The sequence below is a fragment of the Chionomys nivalis genome, chromosome 10, assembly GCF_950005125.1.
Source record: "Chionomys nivalis chromosome 10, mChiNiv1.1, whole genome shotgun sequence".
Lineage (NCBI taxonomy): Eukaryota > Metazoa > Chordata > Mammalia > Rodentia > Cricetidae > Chionomys > Chionomys nivalis.
In genome coordinates this window covers 44,371,380-44,396,569 of record NC_080095.1, presented here as the reverse complement: position 1 = coordinate 44,396,569, position 25,190 = coordinate 44,371,380, and the positions used below count along the sequence as shown (strand labels likewise).

General features: G+C 41.1%; 1 protein-coding gene across 2 annotated transcripts in view; it reads right to left on the bottom strand.

Moving 5' to 3' along the window:
* Dcaf5 (DDB1 and CUL4 associated factor 5) overlaps positions 1-25,190 on the bottom strand; it is a 106,241-nt gene that overhangs the window by 66,460 nt on the left and 14,591 nt on the right. For both annotated transcript variants that reach the window (XM_057782837.1, XM_057782838.1), the window contains exons 2-3: positions 3,089-3,232; positions 442-478 (exon numbers count right to left, since the gene is read on the bottom strand). In XM_057782837.1, the coding sequence (XP_057638820.1) occupies positions 442-478; positions 3,089-3,232 (181 nt within the window). The remainder of the gene's footprint in view (positions 1-441; positions 479-3,088; positions 3,233-25,190) is intronic.

The window sequence follows — 25,190 nt, the reverse complement described above, 5'->3', positions numbered from 1 at the left end:
TAACTCTGGGCCTCTACGCCCTCCTGTCATGGATATCACAGCAGTATCCCTCACAAAATAAATGTGATGGTTAAATGACTCAATGCAGAAAAATCCCTTAACAGGGCCTGGAACATGATAGTAAGAACTCAATAAATACTAACTGCTATCAACTATTAATTTTTATTGTGTATAAGTAATAAATATCAAATAAATAAATATAATAAAGGAGAAAAATCTTTCCCTCTTATCTCTTGTACTTATATGCCAACTCTGCAAATCTTTTTCTTTTTTTAAATATGAAATTTCCTCAAACTATTATAGAAATCATTTTCTTTTTTCAGAAAACTAATATTGGTTCCATATTATTTTCTTCAAAAACTAAAATCCACGTCTAAGGAGATATTTGCCTCTGTTCATCCAAAACATGGTCAGTCATTGTCACACCAATAATCTATTTACCTTTCAACATCATGGAGGATAACTTGCTCATCATTTCCTATAAAGGAAAAAGACAGACATTTCATAATTCCTGCAACGTGGTTCCTTCCACATGATAATGTGGAATTTTAAAGTTTCCAGAAAAAAAATGATGAATGGCATCAGCAGGTGGAAGCTCTTGTCTTGAAAACTTATTTCCTAAGTTTGATTCCCTAGAACCCATGGCTGAAGGAGAAAAACTAACTCCTGCAAGTCGTCCTACGTATGTGCCATGGCATGTGCATTGAGCTGGTGCACGTGTGTGCACGCATACATGCGCTCTCTCTCTCTCTCTCTCTCTCTCTCTCGCTCTCTCTCTCTCTCTCTCTCTCTCTCTCTCTCATGCACGCACAAACACACAAAGTATCAACACACTCAAAATACAAAATAATACAAAATAGGAATGTTAAGTTAGAAAAAATATGAAGACCGTTTAGGAGGTCAGGCATAGTATACCTGCTTGTAATCCCAACACATGGGGGGGTGGAAGGGGAGAATGAGGAGGCTCAGGGCGCCTAGGATAAGTGAGAAACTGCCTCACAAGTCACATATTTTCTCTAAAAAACCATTAAGGGCAGAATAGTCTTTACCGAGTTTTTGTCTTGTTTGTTTAAAAAAGCAAGTAAAACCTGGTAACTTTTTTAGAATACATTATTGAGGGGATCAGACCAAAATAAACCATTAGCCGCCATTCAGGAAGAGTGGACAATCATTTCACTCATCCACACTAAACCACCCACCCCGGGGCAAAGCAACCATCAGCTGCTAAAACTTAGAATACAATCTCTTAACAACTCTAGGCTTCTGCAGTCCACATGAACACAGGGATAATATAACCACCTACTTTACTGGGCTATTACAAGGATATGAGCCTATAAAAGCACTCACAATCAGGCTGAACTTGATAGGCCTCCAATAAATGTTTGTTGTTTCTACCTAATCCTTCATAGCATTAAAATCTGGTGACTGTGATCCTAAGTGATGGTAGAGCTTTCTTCCACAACTCTCTCTATATTCTTATTCTAAAAATCTAAAACACTATTCATGATATGTCTTCAAATAGTTTATAAAGCCAAAAACAATTAAAGCAAATTTGTGTAGGACGAAAGACATATCCCACTCTCAGATGCACAGCCAAAGCCATCTAAAATAGACAGCAAAAATAGCAGTAAGGATGTGGTCTAAGTCATCTCAACTTTCAAAGTGCTAGCTATAAATTCTCCAGTGGGTACATACTAATGGCATAAGTAAACTCACACTAATAACTTCCATGTGCCCAAAATAGTGGGGCACTAGGGACAAGAGAATAAGATTCTGTCCAGTCCTTTACGAATTCAAAGTCAGGCAGTGGCGCACACCTTTAATCCCAGCACTTGGGAGGCTCAGGCAGATCCCTGGGAGTTCAAGGCCAGCCTGGTCTACAAGTACAAGCACTAGTTCCAGGACAGGCTCCAAAGCTGTAGAGAAACCCTGCTTCAAACCCCTCCCCCAGACCGAAAAAAAAAAAAAAAAATAGAGAGTCTGGCCGGGTGGTGGTGGTCTGCACCTTTTTAATCCCAGCACTCAGGAGGCAGAGGCAGAGAGATCTCTGTGTCTACAAAGTGTGTTCTAAAAGCTACATAGTGAAACCTTGTCTCAAAAAACCACCCCCCCCTCAAAAAAAAATCAAAGAAAGAAAAGAAAAAAGAAAAAAAAAAAAGGAAAGAACTGTGTCCAGTTACATAAACTAGGAGGAGGAGGGTGAGCTATGGGGAAATGGGACTTTTAGTTTTAGGGACAATTATCCCCTTCATGTTCAGAGAGAAAGTATACGGGAGAATCAGAAATCAAAGACATTCAAGCAACTCTAAACTCCTCAGACTTACAAACCCAGTACTGAGGAAGCAGAGGCACACACCTATTATGCCAGCACTCAAGAGATCTTTGTGAGTTTGAGGCCAGCCTGGTCTACAGAGTGAGTTCCAGGACAATCAGGGCTATGCAGAAAAAACCCTTTTTCCAAAAAGAAAAAAGAAAAAGAAAAGGTTGCATGCAGCACAAGCCTGGTAACACAAGTTCGATTCCCGGAAGCTATGTGAAAACTGGAAGGAGTACACATACCTACATGTGCAATAATTAAAAATAAATAAATACAGTAGCCGGGCGGTGGTGGCGCACGCCTTTAATCCCAGCACTTGGGAGGCAGAGGCAGGCGGATCTCTGTGAGTTCGAGACCAGCCTGGTCTACAAGAGCTAGTTCCAGGACAGGCTCCAAAACCACAGAGAAACCCTGTCTCGAAAAACCAAAAAAAAAAAAATAAATAAATAAATAAATAAATAAATACAGTAGCAACAAAAAGTAAAATCCCAGAAGAGATAAAACAGAACATAAAGCACGAATCAGTGAATCAATCATATACTTAAGGTTATTCCTGTATTCTGTATGAAGACTGTTCTGCTGAAGAAAGGACCAAGGAAGGAAGGGAAGGAGGGATGTAGGGCAGGGAGAAGGAGGATGGAACCTTAATTTACATGTTCAAACCAACTATGGAAAGGCAGTAATTTCACAGCTCAGTAAGATTTAGGAAGAAAAATATGTTATTTGACCATTCTTTCAACTAATTTCCCAAGGTAGAGTCTCTCTTCTTACCTCCAGAGAAGACTTTGGTGTTGCCACTGTTGAAAGCCAGGCAGAAAATGTTGGAATGGTGCTCTCCCTTCAGCTGTATGGGACTGACCCTGGAATGGATAGCTTGTTCCATGTGCCACAGCAGAACTCGGCGGTCATCTCCTCCTTTAGCAAGGACCAAGAATCTAGGGTTAAAACCATTGATATTGCAAGGCTAACACTTGATTTTGCCACCTCAACTCCCATCCTTTCTGAATCTACGCCTCCACAACTATAGAAGATTCTGAGAAGGCACACAAATCCAGGATTCTTATCTGTGAGGTACATGACATGAACTCTAAACTGCCAATATTCTCCCAGGAATTGTTTGAGTTTTATTTTTGCTGTCTGATTGACTGCTTTATTTTAGTGGTGATAGAGAACCCAGAGCCTTGTGCACACTAGGCAAGTGCTCTACCACTATATTCCTATCCTTTCCCAAGTTTTGACTCAAACAGATAATACAGAAATTATGAATAAGCACTGACATTGAGAACACACTCCCTACCCAATACCTTTTATTCCTCTTGTCTTTCTAGAAATCTAGTGTTTAAAAATATTTGTTTATTACCTGGAACCTTTCTAGTAAAGTCTTTTGGGAAGGGAGAGGGGAATAGCCAATAGAACCTGAACTGGTTTCTACAGCTTTGCAACCAAAAAACTCTTATAGCATTTCTAGCATAAAAGTTTACAAAGCAATCTATGAAGTGGACTTAGTGACTATAGGACAGTATACAGACAACTAAGGGCCTGCTTGGCCTTAATAGGAGGTTGATGTAACCTAGTTCTCATGGGAGCCCAACTCTTACCTCTGTGCAATTCTCAGTGTCTGAATTGCAAAAGCAATGCCATACTGTATAAGCTAGCTCCTAGAGAATGAGAATATACTTGTTCTATATACTTGTAGATGTGTTAACAAGTGTCTGGAAGGAAGCAAAGATTACTTCTAGAAAACAAGAGAAGTTTAGATTACATTTCTCACTTGGTATATACACAAATGTACACACACATACACAAACTGTTATGTGTACTGGAGTCTGAATGCAAAGCGCTGTGTAATATCAAGTCTCAAGTGTTCACCACTAAACTATTTATTATACCCATTCCTATTTGATTTTTTAAAAAAGATTATATTTATTACGTAAACAGTGTTCTGCTTGCACGTATGCCTATAAGATCAGAAGAAGGCACCAGATCTCATTACGAACGGTTGTGAGCCACCATGTGCTTGCTAGGAATTGAACTCAGGACCTCTGGCAGAGCAGCCAGTGCTCTTAACCACTGAGTCATCTCTCCAGCTCCCTATTTGAGTTTTTTTAAGTATGTGTAGGTGCAAATATATCTGCATGTAGTTATGTGCACAAGAGTACAGCTTCCTACAGAAGCTAGAAGTGTTGGATCCCCTGGAACTGGAGTAACACAGTTGTGAGCTGCCTGACATGGGTGATGAGAACTGAATTTGAGTCCTCTGGAAGAGAACCCAATGTTCACAACTGCAGTGCCATATCTCCTACACTTCCTGTTTGACTTTTATAACAACTTCACCATGCCTCCCCCAAATTAAGTTACAAGAAAAGCAAATCACAGCATCTCTGAACCTCTTTAATCTTGCATAGATGGAAAGATTAAAATCTACAATGAATGGAATAGCTGAGCTAGTGGTGAAGCTGCACTGTGTTAATTATGTACTTAGCTCCACTTAAAGCACACCTATAAAAGGTCATGCCATAGAGCGTTATGCCAATGCAGAGATATCCAAAGGTCTTAGCTAAGGGTAAAAACTGGGTGTAAAGGTATGTGATTCATTACCCATTTGTGTCATTTCTTTTTAAAAAAAATTCATTTATTTACTTATATTTTATGTATGAGTGCTCTGTATGAACACCTGCACACCAGAAGAAGGCATCAGATCCCATTACAAATGGTTGTGAGCCACCATGTGATTGCTGGGAATTGAACTCAGGTCCTCTGGAAGAACAGCCAGTGCTCTTAACCTCTGAGCCATCTCTCCAGCCCCCGTGTCATTTTTTTTTTTTTTAAGTTACACAAAAGCAGGAGTTTTGGCAGTTTTGAGTGAACTAAAAGTGCTAGGGATGGGGTCTACAGAGTGAGTTCAGTTCAGTATGACCTATCTCTGACAGAGTTAAGTTTTCAGTACTTAGTTATTGGGTGAAGGGACATGGAAGGACAAGTGAAAGGCTGGTGGCTGGTACCTTAGAGTCACCCTTACTTAGGACAACTTCTGTAAGTAATGGCTGGAGAAAAGTATGTAGTTTTATTCTTTTTTTTAATTAATTCTTTGGGAATTTCACATTATGTACCCCAATCTCACCAATCTCCCAGTTCCTCTTCATCTGTTCCTTACCCTTGTAGTTTCCCCCACCAAAGAAAAACTAAAAAAGAAATAATAAAAATAAGATAAAGATAAAAAAATAATAAATTAAATAGAAAATTAAAAATACAAATAAAAATATCAGTTTCAAAAAAAAAGTGCTAGGGATGAAGAGAAGGCCAAGCACTGCTCTTACAGAGGAACAGGGTTCAGGGCTCAGCACTCACATCAGGTGGCTCAGGATCGCCTGTAAGGATCCACCACCCTCCTGTGACCTCCCATGGCAATGCACTCATGTACGAAGGCATATACATATACAAAATTAAAATAAAAATCTTTTTTAAAGTAAACCCTGAAAGTGCTTGCATGTACCTCACAGCCATGCATAGGTGACTTTACGGAAGTTGTTACAGTGACTACTATAACTCTTAGACTGTACTTGGGATGCTTCTTTTCAATATGGTAAAAATGGAAAAGAACTAAATTGTTAAGAGAACAAAACAAGTCACAGAGAAGAAAAAAATTACAGACATATCTGACAAATTACTCAAATTGTAAGGGATCCCTAGAACCAGCTGATGAGAAATAACCTGAGTATGTGAAGTGGGCACTGAACACATGCGCTGCTCCTCCTGGCTGCGGGTGTCCTATGACAGCCACTTCAAACTCCCGCAACCTTGGCTTCCCTTCCGTGAACTTTGAATCTAAATAAACTCTCACTTAAAAGAATAAAAAAAAAATCAATCTGACTTTAGAATGACAAATACTTCATCAAAAAAATTAGCAAAGGGAAAATAGGCAAACATTACCAGGAAAATGAAAATAATTAGGTACTACTGTATGTATATATGTAGATTTGCCCAGAGACCTAGGGCAAAACAAACCAAGTATCAATAAGATGACTCCTACTGATATTCTGCTATTCTCATAGATAAGTGCTTTATCCACTCATCAGAGAGTCTTCTTCCAGCAACATATAGGAACAGATGCAGAGACCCACAGCCAGACAGTATGCGGAGAGTGTTTCTAAATAGGAAGTCTCCATCAAATTCCTTCCCTCAAAGCTCAGGGAATCCCTCAGAGATTGTAAGAATCAGGAAATGGAGGACACAGGAACAACTTCCTCCAAATCAACTAAGTAAAGAGCATATGTGCTCATAGAGATTGAAGCAGCAAGCACAGGGCCTGCGTGGGTCTGCACCCGTCTTCTGCATGTAGATTACAGGTACTAGCTTAGTACTTTTATGGAACTCCTGACTGTGAGAATGATTGGGTCTCTGACTCTTGTGCCTGCCCTTGGACTCTTTTCCTTCTACAGAGCTGATGTGTCCAACTTCCATATGATAGTTTTTGCTGCATTATATTATATTTTATCATGTTTAGTTGTTATTTCTTAGAAGCCTGTTCTTTTTAAATGAGAAACAGAAGGGGGAGGGAAGGAAATGGGAGGAGCAGAGGGAGGGAGAACTATAATCAGGATATACTGTATGAGAGAAGAATCTCTTTTCAATAAAAGAAAAACAAATGTGATTAAAAGTAAATCTAACAAGTTATCAACATTTTGTCAAATACGATTGGTATATATAGTTCCTTATATTTAAATAAGGAATTATATTATGTCTTATAGGAATAATGGTGCTGCGGTTATATTTTTTTCAAAAAGTCTTTATCAGTAAGGAATATATTATACTAAGAGGTGATAAGGCATATGTCTGGATTTTTTTAAAAATATTTTTTAAAAAGAAAAACTAAGAAAATGTAGAAAATTGTAGCTGGGCATACTGCATTATTCTACTTTTTGTATTATTAAAAACTTCTGCTGGAGCCAGGCAGTGGTGGCGCACACCTTTAATTCCAGCACTCGGGAGGCAGAGGCAGGTGGATCTCTGAGTTTGACACCAGCCTGGTCTCCAGACAGCAAGGGCTACATGGAGAAACCCTGTATCAAAAAACAAACAAAAAAAAATTTCCTAAAGATGGAGTGAGAAAGATGGCTCGGAGGCTAAGACTGCTCTTAAAGAGGACTTGAGTTCTAGTCCCAGCACCACACTGACACCTGCTTATGCCCTCCATGGGAATCTGCATACATGTACACGTAAACACACACACACACACACACACTTCTAAAATAAAATATTCCGGGCTTTTTAAACTTCACAATAGAAAAGGAAAACAAGGACTCATGCAGTGGGCTAGAATATTTATGGCAAAGAAATACAGCAATGGAAGACACCTCTTACTAACGTTCTTACTGAGTAAAAAAAACATTGGCCAGGAATCAAATTAGAGCATGTGGGGGTGGGAGGAGACAGGCAGGGAGTGGTGGCACATAACTTTAAACTTTAGTCGCAGCACTTAGGAGGCAGGGGTGAGCAACTCTGGAAGTTCGAGGCCAGTCTGGGCTACATACTTAATTCCAGGCTAGGCAAGGCTACATAGCGAGTCCCTTTCTCAAAATAAACAAACAGGCCAAAAAAAAAAAAAAAAGAGCATTCAGGAAGAGTGAGATGGTTCAACAGGAAGACTCTGGGCTCCAAACCTGAGTTCAATCCTGGGGACCCACAAGGACTACTGAAAATTGTCTTCCACACCTATGCTATGGCACTCACACACACAATAAATGTTTACAATATTTTAAAAGAAGAAAACTGTTAAGTTGAAAACAAAGTGTGTCATCTTTGTACTTAAAGTCTGGGCTGTGTCACCATCCAAACAGCATCATCATTAACCACTGTGAGCATCTGCAGGACGAGTTAACTGTACCAAGTACTGAGTCGCTGGGATGCATGGCTGCCTGGCGAGTGCCGTGGGGTTAGCAGCAGTGACCTTAACACTGAGCATGATGATTTGCAGCAAACTCCACGGAAGTCACTGAGGTAAACCACAGTGGCAGAGCTGGGAAGTCCCACCCCTCACCCACACTTTCCACCTCACCCCCTTCTTGCCTCCTCTGCCTCCTTAGGCAAGGTGTTAAGATTCCCACGCAGAGACCACACTTTGAACCACAAGTGGCAAAGAAACTGAGGCCTGCACTGATGCAGCCCTGAGTCAGAGCAGTCCTGCCTAAGCTAGCACTCTCCTGTCGGACTCCCTCATCAAATCCTACTGCTTTGTTTTTAGAGGGGCTCTCATGTAGCCAGGGCTGGCCATCAACTCCCATCTCCCTGCTGGGATGATGGATGAGTACCACCACACCCCCTTTACCTAGCCAATTTTATTTCTTCTTCAGTCCTAGCACCTTTATGTGTGTGGTGCTGGGGACTGAACCCAGAGCCTCCCACATACTAGGCCAAGCACTCTACCACTAAAAGCTACATCCTTACCCTTCACTAGATTTTATCTATTTTTTAAAACTTTTGTGTGTATGGGTTATGTGTTCACTCACGTGAGAATATGCTTGCTTACATATGTATGAATGTGTTGGGGTCTGAGGTCATCAGGTGTCTTCCTCTATAGCACTCAATCTTTCCTCTCTCTCTCTTTTTAAAAAGGCACGGTCTCTCATTGAACCAGCAGTTCTCTGTTTTAGCTGCAAGCTCCCAGGATATCTCTCTGTCCCTCTGAAACTCTCTACCTACAGCACTGGGGTTACTACAAATGTTTCCAGAACTGGCTTTCTGTGGATACTGGGGAATCTGAACTCTGGTACTTATGTGCTTGCATAATCTCTCCAGCTTCCTCATCAGTCAAATGTAAAAGATTATTTATTTAATGTGTATGAGTGCTCTGTCTGCATGCATACCTTTATGTCACAAGAGGGCATCAGATCCCACTATAGATGGTTGTGAGCTGCCATGCAGTTGCTGGGAACTGAACTCAGAACCTTTGGAAGAGCAGCCAGTGCTCTTAACCACTGAGCCATCTTTCCAGCCCCATCTAGTCAAATTTAAAGGTAGAATGAATGTCTGGAAAACAACAACAACAAAACCATCCAAGTAAAATATATGATCACTTATGGTATCATGAGCCTGGCATGTGGCTGCTTTATAGATTCAGCCTTAGTAAAAAGTCCAGCTAGGCTTAGTATGGGGAGCCAAGGAAACCAGGAGAGAATGTGAACGGAGAGGACAAAGTACTGAGTAAATGTGGACTGTCTGACGTGGACACCGCCATGTGAAAGATCCCAGTGTTTTCCCAGTGAGGCTCAGAGGAATGGCAAAGCCTTTTTCTTTTTTCTGGTCTAGTGCTAATGCTGACAAGCATGTAGGTGGTACGCAGACATATATGCAAGCAAGATGCTCATATACATAAAATTAAACAAAAGTCTTAGCAACTGTAGCTTCTTCCTGGATGACTGCAACCTGAGACTGCTCCCCTGCAGAGAACCTCTACCCAGACTAGCTAACCACTCCCCACTGTGCTCCAGCAGTGCTGTGCTTACACTCGCTCCTGAAAGGCTGGCATTGCTTCAGAAGAGTGAGCACAGACCACTGGATCCCAACTGTCCTACATGGGTGTCTGCCCTTTCTTTATCTCCTATCACTCCACTCAGGGTCGTCTGTGAGCGCCTGAGGAAACACAAAGGTCCCTCACAGAAGGCGAGGCCTTTAGTGCCACGCAAAGGACAAGCAGACTCAGGGGTATGTTCATTTGTTGCTTGCTTTTCCTGGGTGGCACTAGGGATCCACCCCTGGGCCTCCACACGCCACAAAAGTCCTCTACCCCTGAGCAACAGCTGTAGAGAAGGCCGGGTTTCCTCAGACAGGGCTTAACTTCAGCTTCTCTGAGAACTGGAAGAAAGTGCAGCTGATGAACACTTGGGTTCATTTCCCTTTGCACTAAAATCATTAAATAATAATATAGTAAAAAACAACAACAATACAGAAGTTCTGAAGTTACAGACGAGCTCCCTTTCCCAGCTGAAGTTACAGCTGAGCACAGAAAAAATTTGCTTTGAGTGTCCTCAAAAAATTACAGGAGCACAGGGCAAGACTGCGGGAATACCCCAAGACTCTGGGCAATGCTTGAGGAAGCAAGACTGAAAATCATTTAAACACCCAGCAACTAGTCTGGTTAAAACCGTTGATCAATAATGATGTATTCCCAACATTTAGGAGGCTGAGGTAGGAGGATTCCATGAGTTTGAGGCCAGTTTGGGATATGAATACTGAGTTCCAAGACAACTTGAGTACAGAGTGAGACCCTGTTTCAAAAAGCCAAAATGGGGGCTGGAGTGATAGCTCAGTATTTAAAAGCACTGGCCTCTCTTCCAGAGAACCTAGGTTAGGTTTCCAGCAACCACTTCAGGTGGCTCACAACCTTATATAACTCTAGGGGATATGATACTGTCTTTTGGTCTCTGTGGGTATTGTATGCAGGTGTACATATACACATGCAGAAGCACCATATACACACAATTTTAAACCAAGCCAGGCATGGTTTAAAGTGCTTTAATCCCAGCACTTGAGAGGCAGAGGGAGGTGGATTTCTGTGAGTTTGAGGCCACTCTGGTCTACATAGTGAGCTCTTGAACAGCCGAGGACTATATAGAGAGACTCTGTCTCAATAATAATGATAATAATAACTATTCATCCATGAATTTATCCTTGTCTTTCAAATGTTTTTAAATAATATCAGACTATGAATCACAGACTCATTTTAAAAACAAAAACACCAGAAGTGCCCAAGAAACCTGGCCCTGAAAAACTAAAACCAAAACAAAGTAGGAATGCACTGGGGACACAGGAGGAACTAGAGACACGATGGCGGTGACAGATGAGAGAGAGGGCTAAGGTCTACATGCTGTCATTGACCAGCAGTGGTTAGCAGGATGATATACAAACTCAATCCCTGAAACCTGCCGCCCAGCCAGCCTCGAGATGGCTCTGGATCTGGGCAATGGTGTAGGCCTGAGATGAGGAAAGGTTCACTTTCTGGATTGGACCTCCTCAAATGACCACCATGGTCCAAGACACCACAGGAGGTCATGTTGTTGTCTGTGGTCCAGGCTACTTTGAAGCCTGAGATTCATATGGACACATGCAGCCTGTGCACTGCCCAATGCCTTTGTGACATCCTCAGGTTTTGCTGCCTCGGGGAGCCATGCTGATGTGAATGGCACATGTAACCACCTGAGACCAGCTGAGGTTTGCGGTCTGTGTAGCCACAGAGGGCCATAAATTGGTCAGTGCTCCTGATACAGCCAAGGGCCTTGTTGATGTATGCGGCCCATGTTACATCTGCATGGGCAGGGCTGATAACTGAAGCCATGCTACTGTCTGTGAGCATAGGGAGAGCTGGTCTCACCCCTCACTGGCAACTGCAATGTGGCAACCACACGGAAGCAAGGCAGTGGATGCAGGAGAACTAGTCACGCCCAGTTCCAGCCACTGCATGGCTCTCCTCAGCTCATGGCTTACGACACAGATGCAGATGGAGAAAGACTCATCCATCCTCCCTGGATGGTCATTCTCCAGTGAATATATGGATAACACAAAATGGATGTCTTTTTGGGGGGAAAGGGGAGGGTCATAAGGGGGTAAACATGAGAAGACTGGGAATGTGATTGCAATATGGGTGCATGATGTGAGATTCTCAACTTAAAAAAATAATTAAAAAGAATATTAGTTGGGTGTGGTGGCACATGCCAGGTGCTGTAATCCTAGCTCCTAGCAAGTAGAGGCAGGAGGATCAGAAATGCAAGACCAACCTAGTCTACAGGTGACCCTTGAAAAAAATGATATGTACCCAGGTAATCTGGCTCCAGAAACTGCTCTTTACTCTACACCAATCCAGCCTATTGAGTACTTTTTAAAGACAGTCTTATGGGATTCAGTTTGGCCCCCAAATTTCCATGTAGCTAAATAGACCTTGAACTCCTGATCCTCTTGCTTCCATTACAGGCAGCAGACAAGACACTATCAGGTATTGTGTGGTGCTAGGAACCAGGGTTCCCGAATGTTAGGCAAACACTCTACTAGCTGAGCTAGCTACACTACCTGCCCAAGCGTTTGTAGGCTCAATGATGGCTGCGTTCTGCCAATGGGTAAGCGAGGTTGGGTGATCTGCCAAGGCACAAAGCTGGAGTTCACGTCTTAAATGGAGAGAATGGATAAAGGAAATCAAATGCCAAGCACTGGCAGGTCTGAAGAGATAAAGGTTACATATGGACTCTGCACCTTACTGCAGAAGCTGCCAGAAGCAGAATCAGGCCTTGTAGCAGTCCTGTAATTAAAACTACTCTGGAGGCTGAGGCAGGAGGATAAAAACTTCAAGGCATTCCTAAGCTACAGACTAAGTCAGAGGTGGAATAGCATCTACAGGTACTAACTTCTGCTAGTGCCCTGTCTAGTACTTTTCTTTTGAAAGATAAACCTTTTTATCTAATTTTATTTCATACTCCCAACTAGGTAAGAGAGAAAAGTTATTCTCATTTTAAAGTAGTCTCCTTACACCAGTCACAGGACAGGATTGGAAAGGTACCTGGGAGATCATTTTCTCCAGTGGCCCCATTTTACCCATAAAGAAACTGATACAAAAGAGGTTAAGCTACCACCAACTAGAGGAAGAGGGGAGCTGAAGTTCAACATGTTTCTGCTCTTCCTAAACACCACTGGATGATTCTAGGCAGTGGAGAAATTATTTTTGTAGTTTTCAGATGTTATTAAAAAAAAAAAAAGACTACCTAACAAAACCCACAGACATTATAGTAATATAAGATTTCCTTTTAAGGGGCTGGAGAGATGGCTCAGAGGTTAAGAGCATTGCCTGCTCTTCCAAAGGTCCTGAGTTCAATTCCCAGCAACCACATGGTGGCTCACAACCATCTGTAGTGGGGTCTGGTGCCCTCTTCTGGCCTGAAGTCATACACACACAGACAGAATATTGTATACATAATAATAAAAAAAAGATTTCCTTTTAAGTTGTGCGTGTGCATGTGTGTATGTGGTGGCAGTGGTGGTGCACGCCTTTAATCCCAGCACTCAGGAGGCAGAGGCAGGTGATCTCTATGAATTTGAGTTCAGCCTGATCTACAAAGTGAGTTCCAGGACAGCCATGACTGCTACACAGAGAAATCCTGTCTTGGAAAAAAAAATCCTTTTAAACACTGTTTTTAAGGGGAATAAACTTTGAAAGGCTAGGGAGATGGTTCTATCAGTAGAATGCTTGCCAGCAGGAGGACCTGAGCTCAATCCATAGCATTAAAAAATGAAAATTAAAAAAAGCATCAGCCAAGGTATTGCTCTCTTTCTGCTGCCATCTTGGATCCATGTTCTCTACACAAAATACTGAGTGAACCCACAGAAACCACCTCTGCTACAGTTGCCACAGCCTCAGGCTGAGACAGGGTCTGCACAGAATCCAACCAACAGTCATCAGTAGCAGAGCTCGAGGGCTACATCACACCTGCTACACACACACACACACACACACACACACACACACACCCAGGTGGTGGCGGCAGCCCAAGTCAATGACGAGCCAGTCAGCGATGAACAAAAGGCTATGTCCCAGCTGGGTCTTCGGCAGATTCCAGGGATTACAAGAGGCATTATGCAGAAATCTAAGAATAGCCTCTTGTCATCACAAAGCCAGACGGTTGGTCACAGGAGCCCAGCTTCAGATACCTATACAGTTTTTCGGGAAGCCAATATTAAAGATTTATCTCAGTACACACACAGATGACAACTGCTAAAAACCAAGGTGAAGGTATTTCAAACATTCAAGAAAATAAGACTCCAACTGCACAAAAAGAGAAAGAGGTTGTTGTGGAAAATAAAAACAGAACTGGTCAAGTCAGAAGTAGGTGTGTTAAATGTTAAGGTTATGGAAGCCTTGAAAAAGAACAATGGTGACCCTATAAAGGCTATTATAGAATTAACAATGCAACTATCTTAAAACAAGGACCCTTTTGTTCCCCAAAAGTGGAACTCAAGACTAGAGTGTAGTGCATGTCTTTAATCCCAGCACTCCAGAGGCAGAGATAGTTGGATCTCCTGAGTTCAAGGCTAGCCTGATCTACAATACTGTGTTGCTGGCCAGTTGGGGGTTACAAATTGAGACTCTGTCAAGAAAAAAAAAAAGTACAGCTTGGTTTGAAATTTGCACTATTAATATCACCAATAAATAATGTGAGATTCCCTTCTATAACCCCTGAGAAAAAATCAAAAAGCAAAGTACATACTTCTAACAAACAGTGGCACTGATTATGCATTACCATTCCACAAGGAAGGAAAGAGGGCGAAAGAGGAAATAAAGGACCAAAGCAAGACTGAAACCTACCAAGTCAAACTCTAAATCCTGTAACTCTATTTCTGATGTCAAATGGCTTATTAGCCGGTTCTTCAAATCTCCCACTCCTTTCAGCTTTGTTTACATACTTCTCTCTGTTGGTCTGGTTCCACACCATGTCTGCAGCTCTCTCTGGCAGGTACCTCATGGCTCTGGCATCTTCAACATCTTGGGGTCTCCAAGGAAACCCAGGCTTCACTTTCACAGCTTCACTCAATGGTCTCTCTGGGCCTCCATGTAGGGATACCCCTGCCACAAATTTGGTCTCAGCAGCTTTCCTGGACTTTGGAGGAAGATTCCACAACTCCTTAACTCCAGCACTCTTGGCTTTAAAACCCGAACTACCTTAGTTGAGGATGCCAAGTTCTACAGCTTGCTTGGGATGGAATCTGGCCCCATACATGAAATAATTATCATAGATTTTTGTTGATGCTTTCCTTTGTTCATAACTTTCCTTTGCTTTTGGACATGATTCCTTAGGCATTTCACAACTTGGAAGCTTAGCTGGGTGGGGTCTTGCCCTGAGGGCACCACTCTCTTTATTTCATTTAGTTAACAGACCTTTCTTTAAACTTCTCATTTCCTTGAACACAGGACTTGGCTCCAACATTACACTTCCTGGCGCTCTTTTTCTCCTAAACTGTACATTCAGAATTTTTTGCCCCACTTGTTCCTTTCCATTGCAATCTGTACAAGAGTGATTTTTAATAACCACATGGCACAATGCATACTAGGTTGTCTTGAAATCTCTGCCAATGGCGTTAGTCCAAAAGTCTTCAATTTAACATCTGGTAGATTTATAGGACAAAGGCAAAAAGCAGCCATATTCTTGGCCAAAACATCACAGGAACAGTCTCCAGCATAGCTGCTAATATTATCATTCTGCTATGAAATCTTTAGCTGGGTCTTCCTGGTCCACACTGCTCTCAGGACTACTGTCTTCCATGCTCATACAAGGGTGACTCTTTAATCCCAACATTTAGGGCATTCAACCACTTTCCTAAACCAAAGCCTACATGCCACCAGCAAGCAATGCGGTCAGGCCTGTCACAGCAACAGGAACTGCTCCCTGGCAACATCTTCTGTCTTAGTTACTGTTCTATTGCTGTGAAGAGACACCATGACCAAAGTAACTTATAAAAGAAATCATTTAATTTGGAGCTGGCTACAGTTTCACATGGTGAATTTATGAGCATCATGGTGGGGATCATGGAGGCAGACAGACAGGTGTGGAGCTGAATCAGTAGCTGAGAGCAGGTGTAGGCATTTGACACCTCAAAGCCCACTCCTATTGGCACACCTCTTTCAACAAAGCCCCACCTCCGAATCCTTTCTACACCATCCATCAACAGGAACCAAACATTTAACTATATATGAGCCTACGAAGGCATTCTAGTTCAAACCACCACAAGGCCGGAGGAAAGCTTTTGGGATTCGGATTTTTTTCTACCCACTGTGGGTTCCAGGGATCAAACTGCAGGTATCAGGATTGCATAGTGAGCCCCTTTAGCCACTGGGTCATCTCATCAGTCTTATTTTTTTAGGTGTGTTGACATTGTACTGATATTCCAAAACTAATGATGCCTTAGTGCCGATTAGAGCAATAACACAAGTTGTGCTGGTCAGCATATTTTTTATAATATTTTATGCTTATTTACTTTATGTGGATGAGCCTTTTGCCTGAAGGTGTGTGTGTGTGGCCTGGTGTCTTCAGGTCAGAAGATACATGTCAGTTCCCTTGGACTAGAGCTATACATGGCAGTAAGTCAGTAAGCGGTGCTAGGAACAAATCCCTGGTCCTCTGAAAGAACAGGAAGTGCTCTTGACCAGAGTCATCTCTCAGGCCCCTCATTAGTATATTCATAACTGCTAATCACTTGTAGGAAAACAAAACTAAAAATGTCATCTATATTTAGCACGTCCTTGATAAAACAGTAATTAAAACAAATTTCAACCACAGAATACTCCCTAACACCGTATGATAAAACTCAAAGTACTCAATAAAATATAAGCTCACAGAAGAACAATGATTTGCTCATCATAAGCTGAGCTAGATATCTTTTCCATTTTTACTAAGTTTTACTAAAACAGACAAATTATAGTTTAAGACTCAGGGACTTAGCAATATTTTCTCAAAAATGAACAAGATAAGCCTGTGGCCTGTGATCTCAAGGAAAATAATTAGCAGTATATCTCCTATGATATAATTCAACTTCTAAAGTAAAAAGAATTTCCAAAAACTTGTATCTGCCAGGGAATTCAATAGTTATTCATGTATTTCTGATGAAACTTGTGGCAATACTAACAAAGTGATTTAACGTCTTTTAGCTTAAGGGGCTAGTGAAATGGCTCAGTGGGTAAAGGCACCAACTGCTAAACCTGACCATGGGAGGGAAGAATCAGGTCCTATAAATTGTCCTCTAACATTCTGCACACACGCATAAATAAATAAATAAATAAATAAATAAATAAATAAAATATTTGAAAGTTTAAATTATGTGGGATGTCCTTCTGTAAGCCAGTGGCTTAGCAGAGTAAAGACAGGTGGGAAATCTGAACAGAGATATAGAGAGTGAGTCAGAGATACCATGTAGTCACTGAAGGAGAAAGATGCCAGAACATCACCTACGGTAAACCACAGCCTCATAGGTAAATAGAAATGGATTAATTTAAGATGTAAGAGCTAGCTAGGGATATACCTGAGCCATTGGCCAAACAATGTCGTAATTAATATAGTTTCTGTGTGATTATTCGGTCTCTGTTTACAGAGTGCGGCTCAACTGGTAGAGTGCTTGCTGAGCATACATAAAGCCGTAGATGTAGTTCCCAGATTAACCATGGCATGGTGGCACGTCTCTGCAATGCCAATACTCAGGAGGTAGAAACAGGAAATCAAAAGTTTAAGGTCATCCTAGGATACAAAGTGATTTCAAGGCCAGATTGAGAAACCTGAGAGTCTGACAAAAAAAGAAAAGAAAGAAGGAAGGAAGGAAGGAAGGAAGGAAAGAAAGAAAGAAAGAAAGAAAGAAAGAAAGAAAGAAAGAAAGAAAGAGACCTGTGTGTGGTAACACACACCTTTAGTCCCAGCATTTGGGAGGCAGAAACAGGTGGATTTCTGAATTTAGGCCAGCCCAGTCTACAGAGAGAGTTCCAGGACAGCCAGGACTACACAGAGAAACTTGTCTCAAAAGGCAGAACATGGTCTGGAGAGATAGCTCAGAGGTTAATAGCATTGGCCGCTCTACCAGAAGTCCTGAGTTCAATTCCCAACAACCATGTGGTGGCTCACAACCATTTATAGTGGGATCTGATGCCCTCTTCTGGCATGTAGGACATACATGCAAATAAAGTGTTCATACGCATAAAATAAATAAAAAAAATTTTAAAAAAAGACAAAACAAAGCAAAATTATCTTCAAGATCAAGTAATGGCAAGGCACTCAAGAGGCTAAGTGGGACAACCCTGAGTTCAAGACCAGCCCATGGAACTAGAAAATGCATTTTGGACTGGTTTGAGTTATACACTAAGACCTTATCTCCAATATAAACAGAAATAGAAACAAACACACACACTCTCTCCTCCACTCACACATTTATTATTGTTTGAAGTGAGTATTTAAGCTTTCTCATATTTTTATTTCTAATGCAATAAATCATAAAGGGGATAAACTAGTTTTTCTGAGATTTTCAATGATTTCAATGTTAAAAAAAAAGTCTTGAGATCAAAAGTTTGAGAATTTTGTTTTACGGCAATATTTTTTAAAAAACCCAAGTGATTCTTGTCTCCCATAGGCACTGGACATATCTACAGAAATTTTTTCATTGTTATAACTGGGAACTGCAGTTACCAAAGGGATATACTGAGTAAAGGTTGTTAGAGTGCACAGAATAGCCCACTTTAAAACATATTCAGTCCAATGGCAACAGTGCTAAGTTAAAAGGAAAATGTTCTCCAGAATAGTCAATAACACACGAAGAAAATATTCACTTTAATTAGAAAATGTGACCAAACGCTAAAGATGACCTCATCCCAATTTTATTTTTAAAACATACACATAATCTGGGTATGGTGATATATACCTATAATCCCAATACTCAGAAATAGAAACAGAAGATCAGGAATTTAATACCCTGCTCTAGGCTAGATAGTGAACTCAAGGCCAGACTAAGCTTTATAAGACTGCATCTAAAATTAAATAAATAAATAAAACCTTAAAAATAGAGCTGGCATGTTGGCACACACCTATATATGCACACCAGGGAGGCTGACATGAAAGAACAGAGATCAGCCTTGGCTACATAAGGAGACCCTGCCCCCAAATGAAGGGTTTACTAGGCCAGGTGCTGCCCACCTGTAAGCACAATGACTTAAGTCATTTTCCACTGCTTTGATAAAACACCATAACCAGGGCAATTTATAAAAGAAAGCATTTAATCTGTCTTACAGTTTCAGAGAGCTCAAGTCCATGATGGCAGAGCAAAGCAATAGGAGAGTTCACATCTTAATCCACAACCACAAGGCAGATAGGACTGAAAATCACTGAAACCTCAAGGCCTACCCCCAGTGACACATCTCTTCCAACAAGGAAGTGTCTCATTGTTCCCAAACAGTTCTACTAACTGGGAACCAAGTATTCAAATATATGACGAGCCTATGGGAACTATTCTTATTCAAATCACTACACAATCCTCTCTTAGCACTCAGGAAATGGAGATAAGAGGATCAGGAGTTTAAGGGCAACCTTAGCTATAAGTATAGTCTGAGACTATCCAGGGCTATATGAGACTCCGGTGAGAAAAAAAGAAAGAAAAAAGTACATACACATAACAAAAAGGCTAAAAATACATTCCAGATATTAACAATAGTCATCCAAGGTAAGAAAAATTACTTTTCCTTTTTTTCCTTATTCTTATTTAAGTGTGTTTATGCACTTGTATGCCACATTTGTGCAGGAGCTGGCAGAGGGAATGTCAGATTCCCCTGAAGTTATGGGCAGTTGGAAGCTGCCTGATGTGGGTGCGAGGAACTGAACTCCAGTCCTCTGGAGGAGCAGGCAGTGCTATTAACCACTGGGCCATCTTGCCAGCCAGCCCCCAGAATTACTTTTTCTTTAAATTAAACTTCCTACAAATGGAAGCTGGAGGTAGGGCTCAATGAAGGAATGCGTGCCTAGCATGCATGAGACATATGCTTCCAGCCACAACACACAAACAAAGAACTAAGCGAGTGTGAGCAAGATAGTCCAGCAAGTAGAAACACTTGCACAAAGACCTGATGACCTGAGCTCAGTCCCCAGATCCTTCAAGGTGATAGGAAAGAAATGACTTCTAAGAGCTGTTCTCTGACCTCCACATGAATGCCATGACTCCTAAGTGTGCACATTCACATATGCACACAAAATAAAATAAAATAAAAAGCATACAGCTTTAGTCCCAGGACTCAAGGCGAAAGCAACTGGCTATTTGTGAGTTCAAGACCAGCCTAGGCTACTGGTTGATACTCTGTCTCAAAACAAAATACAAATAAAAAATGGATGGGAGGATTATCTTATAACTGTCATATTCTGGTAACTATTGTGAATGTCTTATTGGATCATACAAGTATAGAATCGTTGACAGTCAAAAGAACAAAAGCAATTAGAACAGAACTAGACACTGCAAACAGCTTTTTTCAGTGGTTAAATAGCAAGGATCCATGGAAGGGTATTTAAGGTAGTAGCTGTTGCAAATATAAATATTTCCAGACCACAAGCCATTGGTCTTTCCAGTCCCAACTCTTTTATAACTTGAGTTCTATAAGTTTTCTGATTATATCAGATGCTCCATGCACACCTTCTGAGTAGTTTATGATTTCGTTTTTGTACCTGCCTACACTTTTACAAAACTCTTTGCAGGGCTGGAGAGATGGCTCAGTGGTTAAGAGCACTGCCTGCTCATCTAAAGGTTCTGAGTTCAATTCCCAGCAACCACATGGTGGCTTACAACCATCTGTAATGAGATCTGGTGCCCTCTTCTGGCCTGCAAGCATGAATGTAGGCAGAATACTGTATACATAATAAATAAATAAATCTTAAAAAAAAAACAAAAAAAAACTCTTTGCAAAGGAAAAATGAACACCATAAAGCTTTTTATTTTTTTTTTTTAACAATTCTAAGATCGACTCAATACAGACCCCACTAGTCACTACTCACCTGCAGCACTTGAGACTAAACCAAAGGTGCCAAATATTCACATTTCGGTTCTTGTCAGAGCTGTGGTGATATCTTGTTTGTGCCCTAATAAATAAAGCTTGCCTGAAGATCAGAGGACACAGCTAGCCGCTAGTTATAGAGGTCTGGAGGTCTATACAGACACACATGAAATGACATGGCTGGGCTGAGCAGAGAGAGGAATATAAAGTGGGAGGAGACAGTAGTTTGGCCCTTTTCAATTGTGAGGAGTTAGCAAGGTAAGAGCTGGCTGTGGCTTACTCCTTTCTCATATCTTTCAGCATTTGCCCTGGTATTTGGCTCTGGTTTTTATTATTAAGACCAATGAGACCTCGTGCAACAATTGGCACCCAAACTTATGGCACAAATTCATGAAAAAGCCACATGCCTGTGGCTTTGAAGCTACTGACACATGTGGGGGCTCCCGCAGGAGTCACCACACTGACAGCTAGGTTTTCTTTAAGCATCTGAGAGTTTGGTATTTTCCCTCCACAACAGTCTCCAGTTGCCACCCAAACTCCAGAAGTACCTGGGTTCCAAACACCACAGGAGTTACCACCCTAGACCGGTTGGCTGGCTCTGCCTTCAAACAACTCTTGCCACAAGTGCTGTTTCTGCACAATCCCATGTGAGTTTTCCAGACAGCAGACTCCCTCTCTCCTGAACCCCTTCCTCAAGCTGCTGCCACACTAGGTGGCTGCCTTGACACCCACTCAGGCATCTACTGTTGTTGTAACTGCCACACACTCTGAGCTCACGGCTGTAAGCAAACAGCTGCAGTGTCCTCAGCCAGATTGCTCACTGTGTTCTCAGCTCACAGGTACTATGCAGTGGCAGCCTCATGCTCCACCGTGAGCAGATTTGATGAGACAATTAGGAATTCTTACAGGAGGGATTAAATTAAAAAAAAAAAGAGAGAGAGGTTTTTTCCCCACATTAAAAAATGGAAAAACTACTATGATGGAGAAAGTTAGGTCTCTATGATTACACAATGGATGGTTTAAAACTGAAACAATTAACTGAAGGGATAATCAATTTAACTGGGATTGACATGCTAATTATCATTTTGATAATATTTATTGTTGGTTTAATAATTCTTCATTTATCTCTAAAAATGTTGTTGATTTGAGTGCCACGATACAGGCCTTAGAAAAACTTATTGTGCAGTTGTGACCCCGCCACAGAAGTAAGATGTGACTGTCTTGCTGAATAAGGTACCAAGCCACGTGGCTAGCATAGACAAGAATAATGGGTTAATATAAGTTATAAGCATTAATAAGAAGTCTGAGCTACTAGGCCAACCAGTTTATAACTAATGTAGACCTCTGTGCGATTTGTTTGGGACTTAATTATTGCGGGAACCGGGCAGGACAGAAACTTCAGACAACAAATGGTGCCCAACATGTGGACGCCTGCATCCACATAAAGCCTGACAGAGGTTGGGAAGTAATTCTAGATAAAAAAGAATAGAGTTGCATGGCTTCTTAATAGCAGCATTTTCTCAGGTGAGTTCGTTTGCTAGAGGCAAATGCGTCTCATTAAAGAGAGGCTTCCTGACTCAGCTTTAGCTGCAAAAACTTTGCAGCCAGCCCTTTTGAGGCCCCGTTACAAAACACTTAAATGGTGTTGATGAAAAGCTGACTGGATGCTTTTTGGTTTTCAGCCGTAGCAGGAAAAAAGCTGCACCATTTTAAAATGCTAGCTTTCTGGGCCGTACTGACAGCGCAAACTCTGACTCTTTCAGGCAAGAGGTCCAGCTACAGAGCATTTGAGTGTGGTTTGAGCACACTGCTGCAGCTTGCTTGCTGGCAGAAACCTTGAGACAGAATAGAGTTGTGGCAATAAACATGGTTATAGCCGGTACTTCTGCTATGAGGCTGGAATCTCAGAAAGCTAGGGAATGGGCTGGATCCAGCCGTCAAAGCCACGGCTTTAATCCTAGCCTTATTGCCTAGCAAATTAAAAACTTGTGTGGTCAGAAAAAGAGAGATATACAGTAAAGAGAGATTCAAAGATGAAGAAAACCTCTTAATGGTTTACAATGTGTTAAAAATGTATACAGGTTTGAGAGAGAAAAGAAAAAGGTTAAAGTCCTTAAAATAAAAAAGAAAGAAAGATAGTAGTTGGGTATGATGGTACACACTTTTAATCCCAACACTAGGGAGACAGAGGCAGACAGACCTCTGCGAGTTCAAGGTGTGGTGGCATACACCTTTAATCCCAGCACTTGGGAGGCACAGACAGGCAAATCTCTGTGAGTTCAATGACAGCCTGGTCTACAGAGTGAGTTCCAGGACAAAGATACATAGAAACTGTGTCTCAAAAAGCCAAAAAGTAAAAATAAAACTAACAGAGTTTAAAATAATGCCACATAAAGATGAAAAATACAGAGAGTCTGGATACTATATGTTATTATGTTCTCTTTGAATTGTTTGAATGCTGAGGAAGGAGCAACAGATGCTAAAATATATTTGTTTATAAATGCTGCTGAATTAATCTAAGATAGGTATTTTGAAAATACCTTGACTTCAAAATTAAGTCAAAAGATATGTTATTTTCGAGAAGAGGCTTTGCTTTTGTTTCCACAGAAAATGAGACACTATGGATTCATTCTACATTAAAAAAAAATCAGGTTTGAATAAGAAAGACCACCTGAGAAATCTGCGGTTGGAACAGATGGCCCAGATGACTGAGTTCTACACCCAGAACATATTCAAGACTGCTGCCTGAGATGATCAAGACTCACAGGATACTCCAGTCAGGACTTGATCATAATTCTAAATTTTCTTTAGGTCCCCATAAGATTATCAGTACCCCCAACCAGCAGGAAGTAGCTGGAAAACTATGTCCACACTACCAAAAAATAGACTATGGATATTTTCCTTTGTTTTAAAAAAAAAGAGGGGGGGAAGTAGTGTGGAACAGTGGTCTATATTCTGTCAATTATATTTTAAATAAATGCTGATTGGCCAGTAGCCAGGTAGGAAGTATAGGCAGGACAACCAGACAAGAAGTTGTGGCGAGTCAATAAGAACGGGAGAATTCTGGGAAGAGGACGCAACTGTGATCCCACCACAGAAGAAGCAAAATGTGACTGCCTCACTGAATAAGGTACTGAGCCACATGGCTAGCACAGACAAGAATAATGGGTTAATATAAATTATAAGCATTAATAAGAAGTCTGAGCTACTAGGCCAATCAGTTTATAACTTTAAAAAAAACGTATTGCATTATAAGGTTAGAGAGGAATACCTTAAGGTTTTCAAACAACCAACTTTAATTTATTCAGTCACCTTACAGGAACAACTGCCAAATGATAGATATCCCCAAAGTTGTGCAAGAGTTAAATGGCCGTTTGTCATAGCCAGAACCTGGAAACAACCTAAATACCCCTTGACTGAAGAATGGATAAGGAAAATGTGAGACACAATGGAGTACTACATATAGAAAAAAATAATGACATCTTAAATTTTGCAGGAAAATGGATGGAGCTAGAAAACATTATTTTGAGTGAGGTAACCCAGACACAGAAAGACAATTATCACATGTACTCACTCATAGGTGATTTTTTTTTTTTTTTTTTTTTGGTTTTTCGAGACAGGGTTTCTCTGTGGCTTTGGAGCCTGTCCTGGAACTAGCTCTGTAGACCAGGCTGGTCTCGAACTCACAGAGATCTGCCTGCCTCTGCCTCCCGAGTGCTGGGATTAAAGGCGTGCGCCACCATCGCCCGGTTTTCATAGGTGATTTTTAAACATAAAGAAAACCAGCCTACAAACCACAATCCCAGAGAACTTAGACAATAATGAGGACACCAAGAGAGATTTACATAGATCTAATCTACACAGCAAGTAGAAAGTAGAAAAAGACAAGATCTCCTGAGTAAATTGGGAGCATGGGGAGCTTGGGGGAGGATTGAAGGGGGGAGAGGAAAGGTAGGGAGGGAAGCAGAGAAAAATGTAGAGCTCAATAAAAATCAATTTAAAAAGTAAAAAAAAAAAAAAAGATGCAAAAGGAAAAAAAAATTAAATGACCTCCTGTGGAAATGTTAGATTTAAGGAGATTCAAGGAAGCAATAGTCTCATATGGACAGGCATTCACCTTTTGAAGCAAATGTTAAACTCATGGTCAACTTGTAAAAGAATTATCCCTTAAGACTGAAGAGACTTGATCACAGCAGTTTTGAAACCTGATCCTCAGTTACAAATGGATGACCTGGTGGAAAGATGAGGCTAAGACCATTGAACAAAGATGTAGGGCTAGAGTTATGGAAATCTTCCAAGACCAAATTGTTGGAGAGGGAAATTATGCTGATG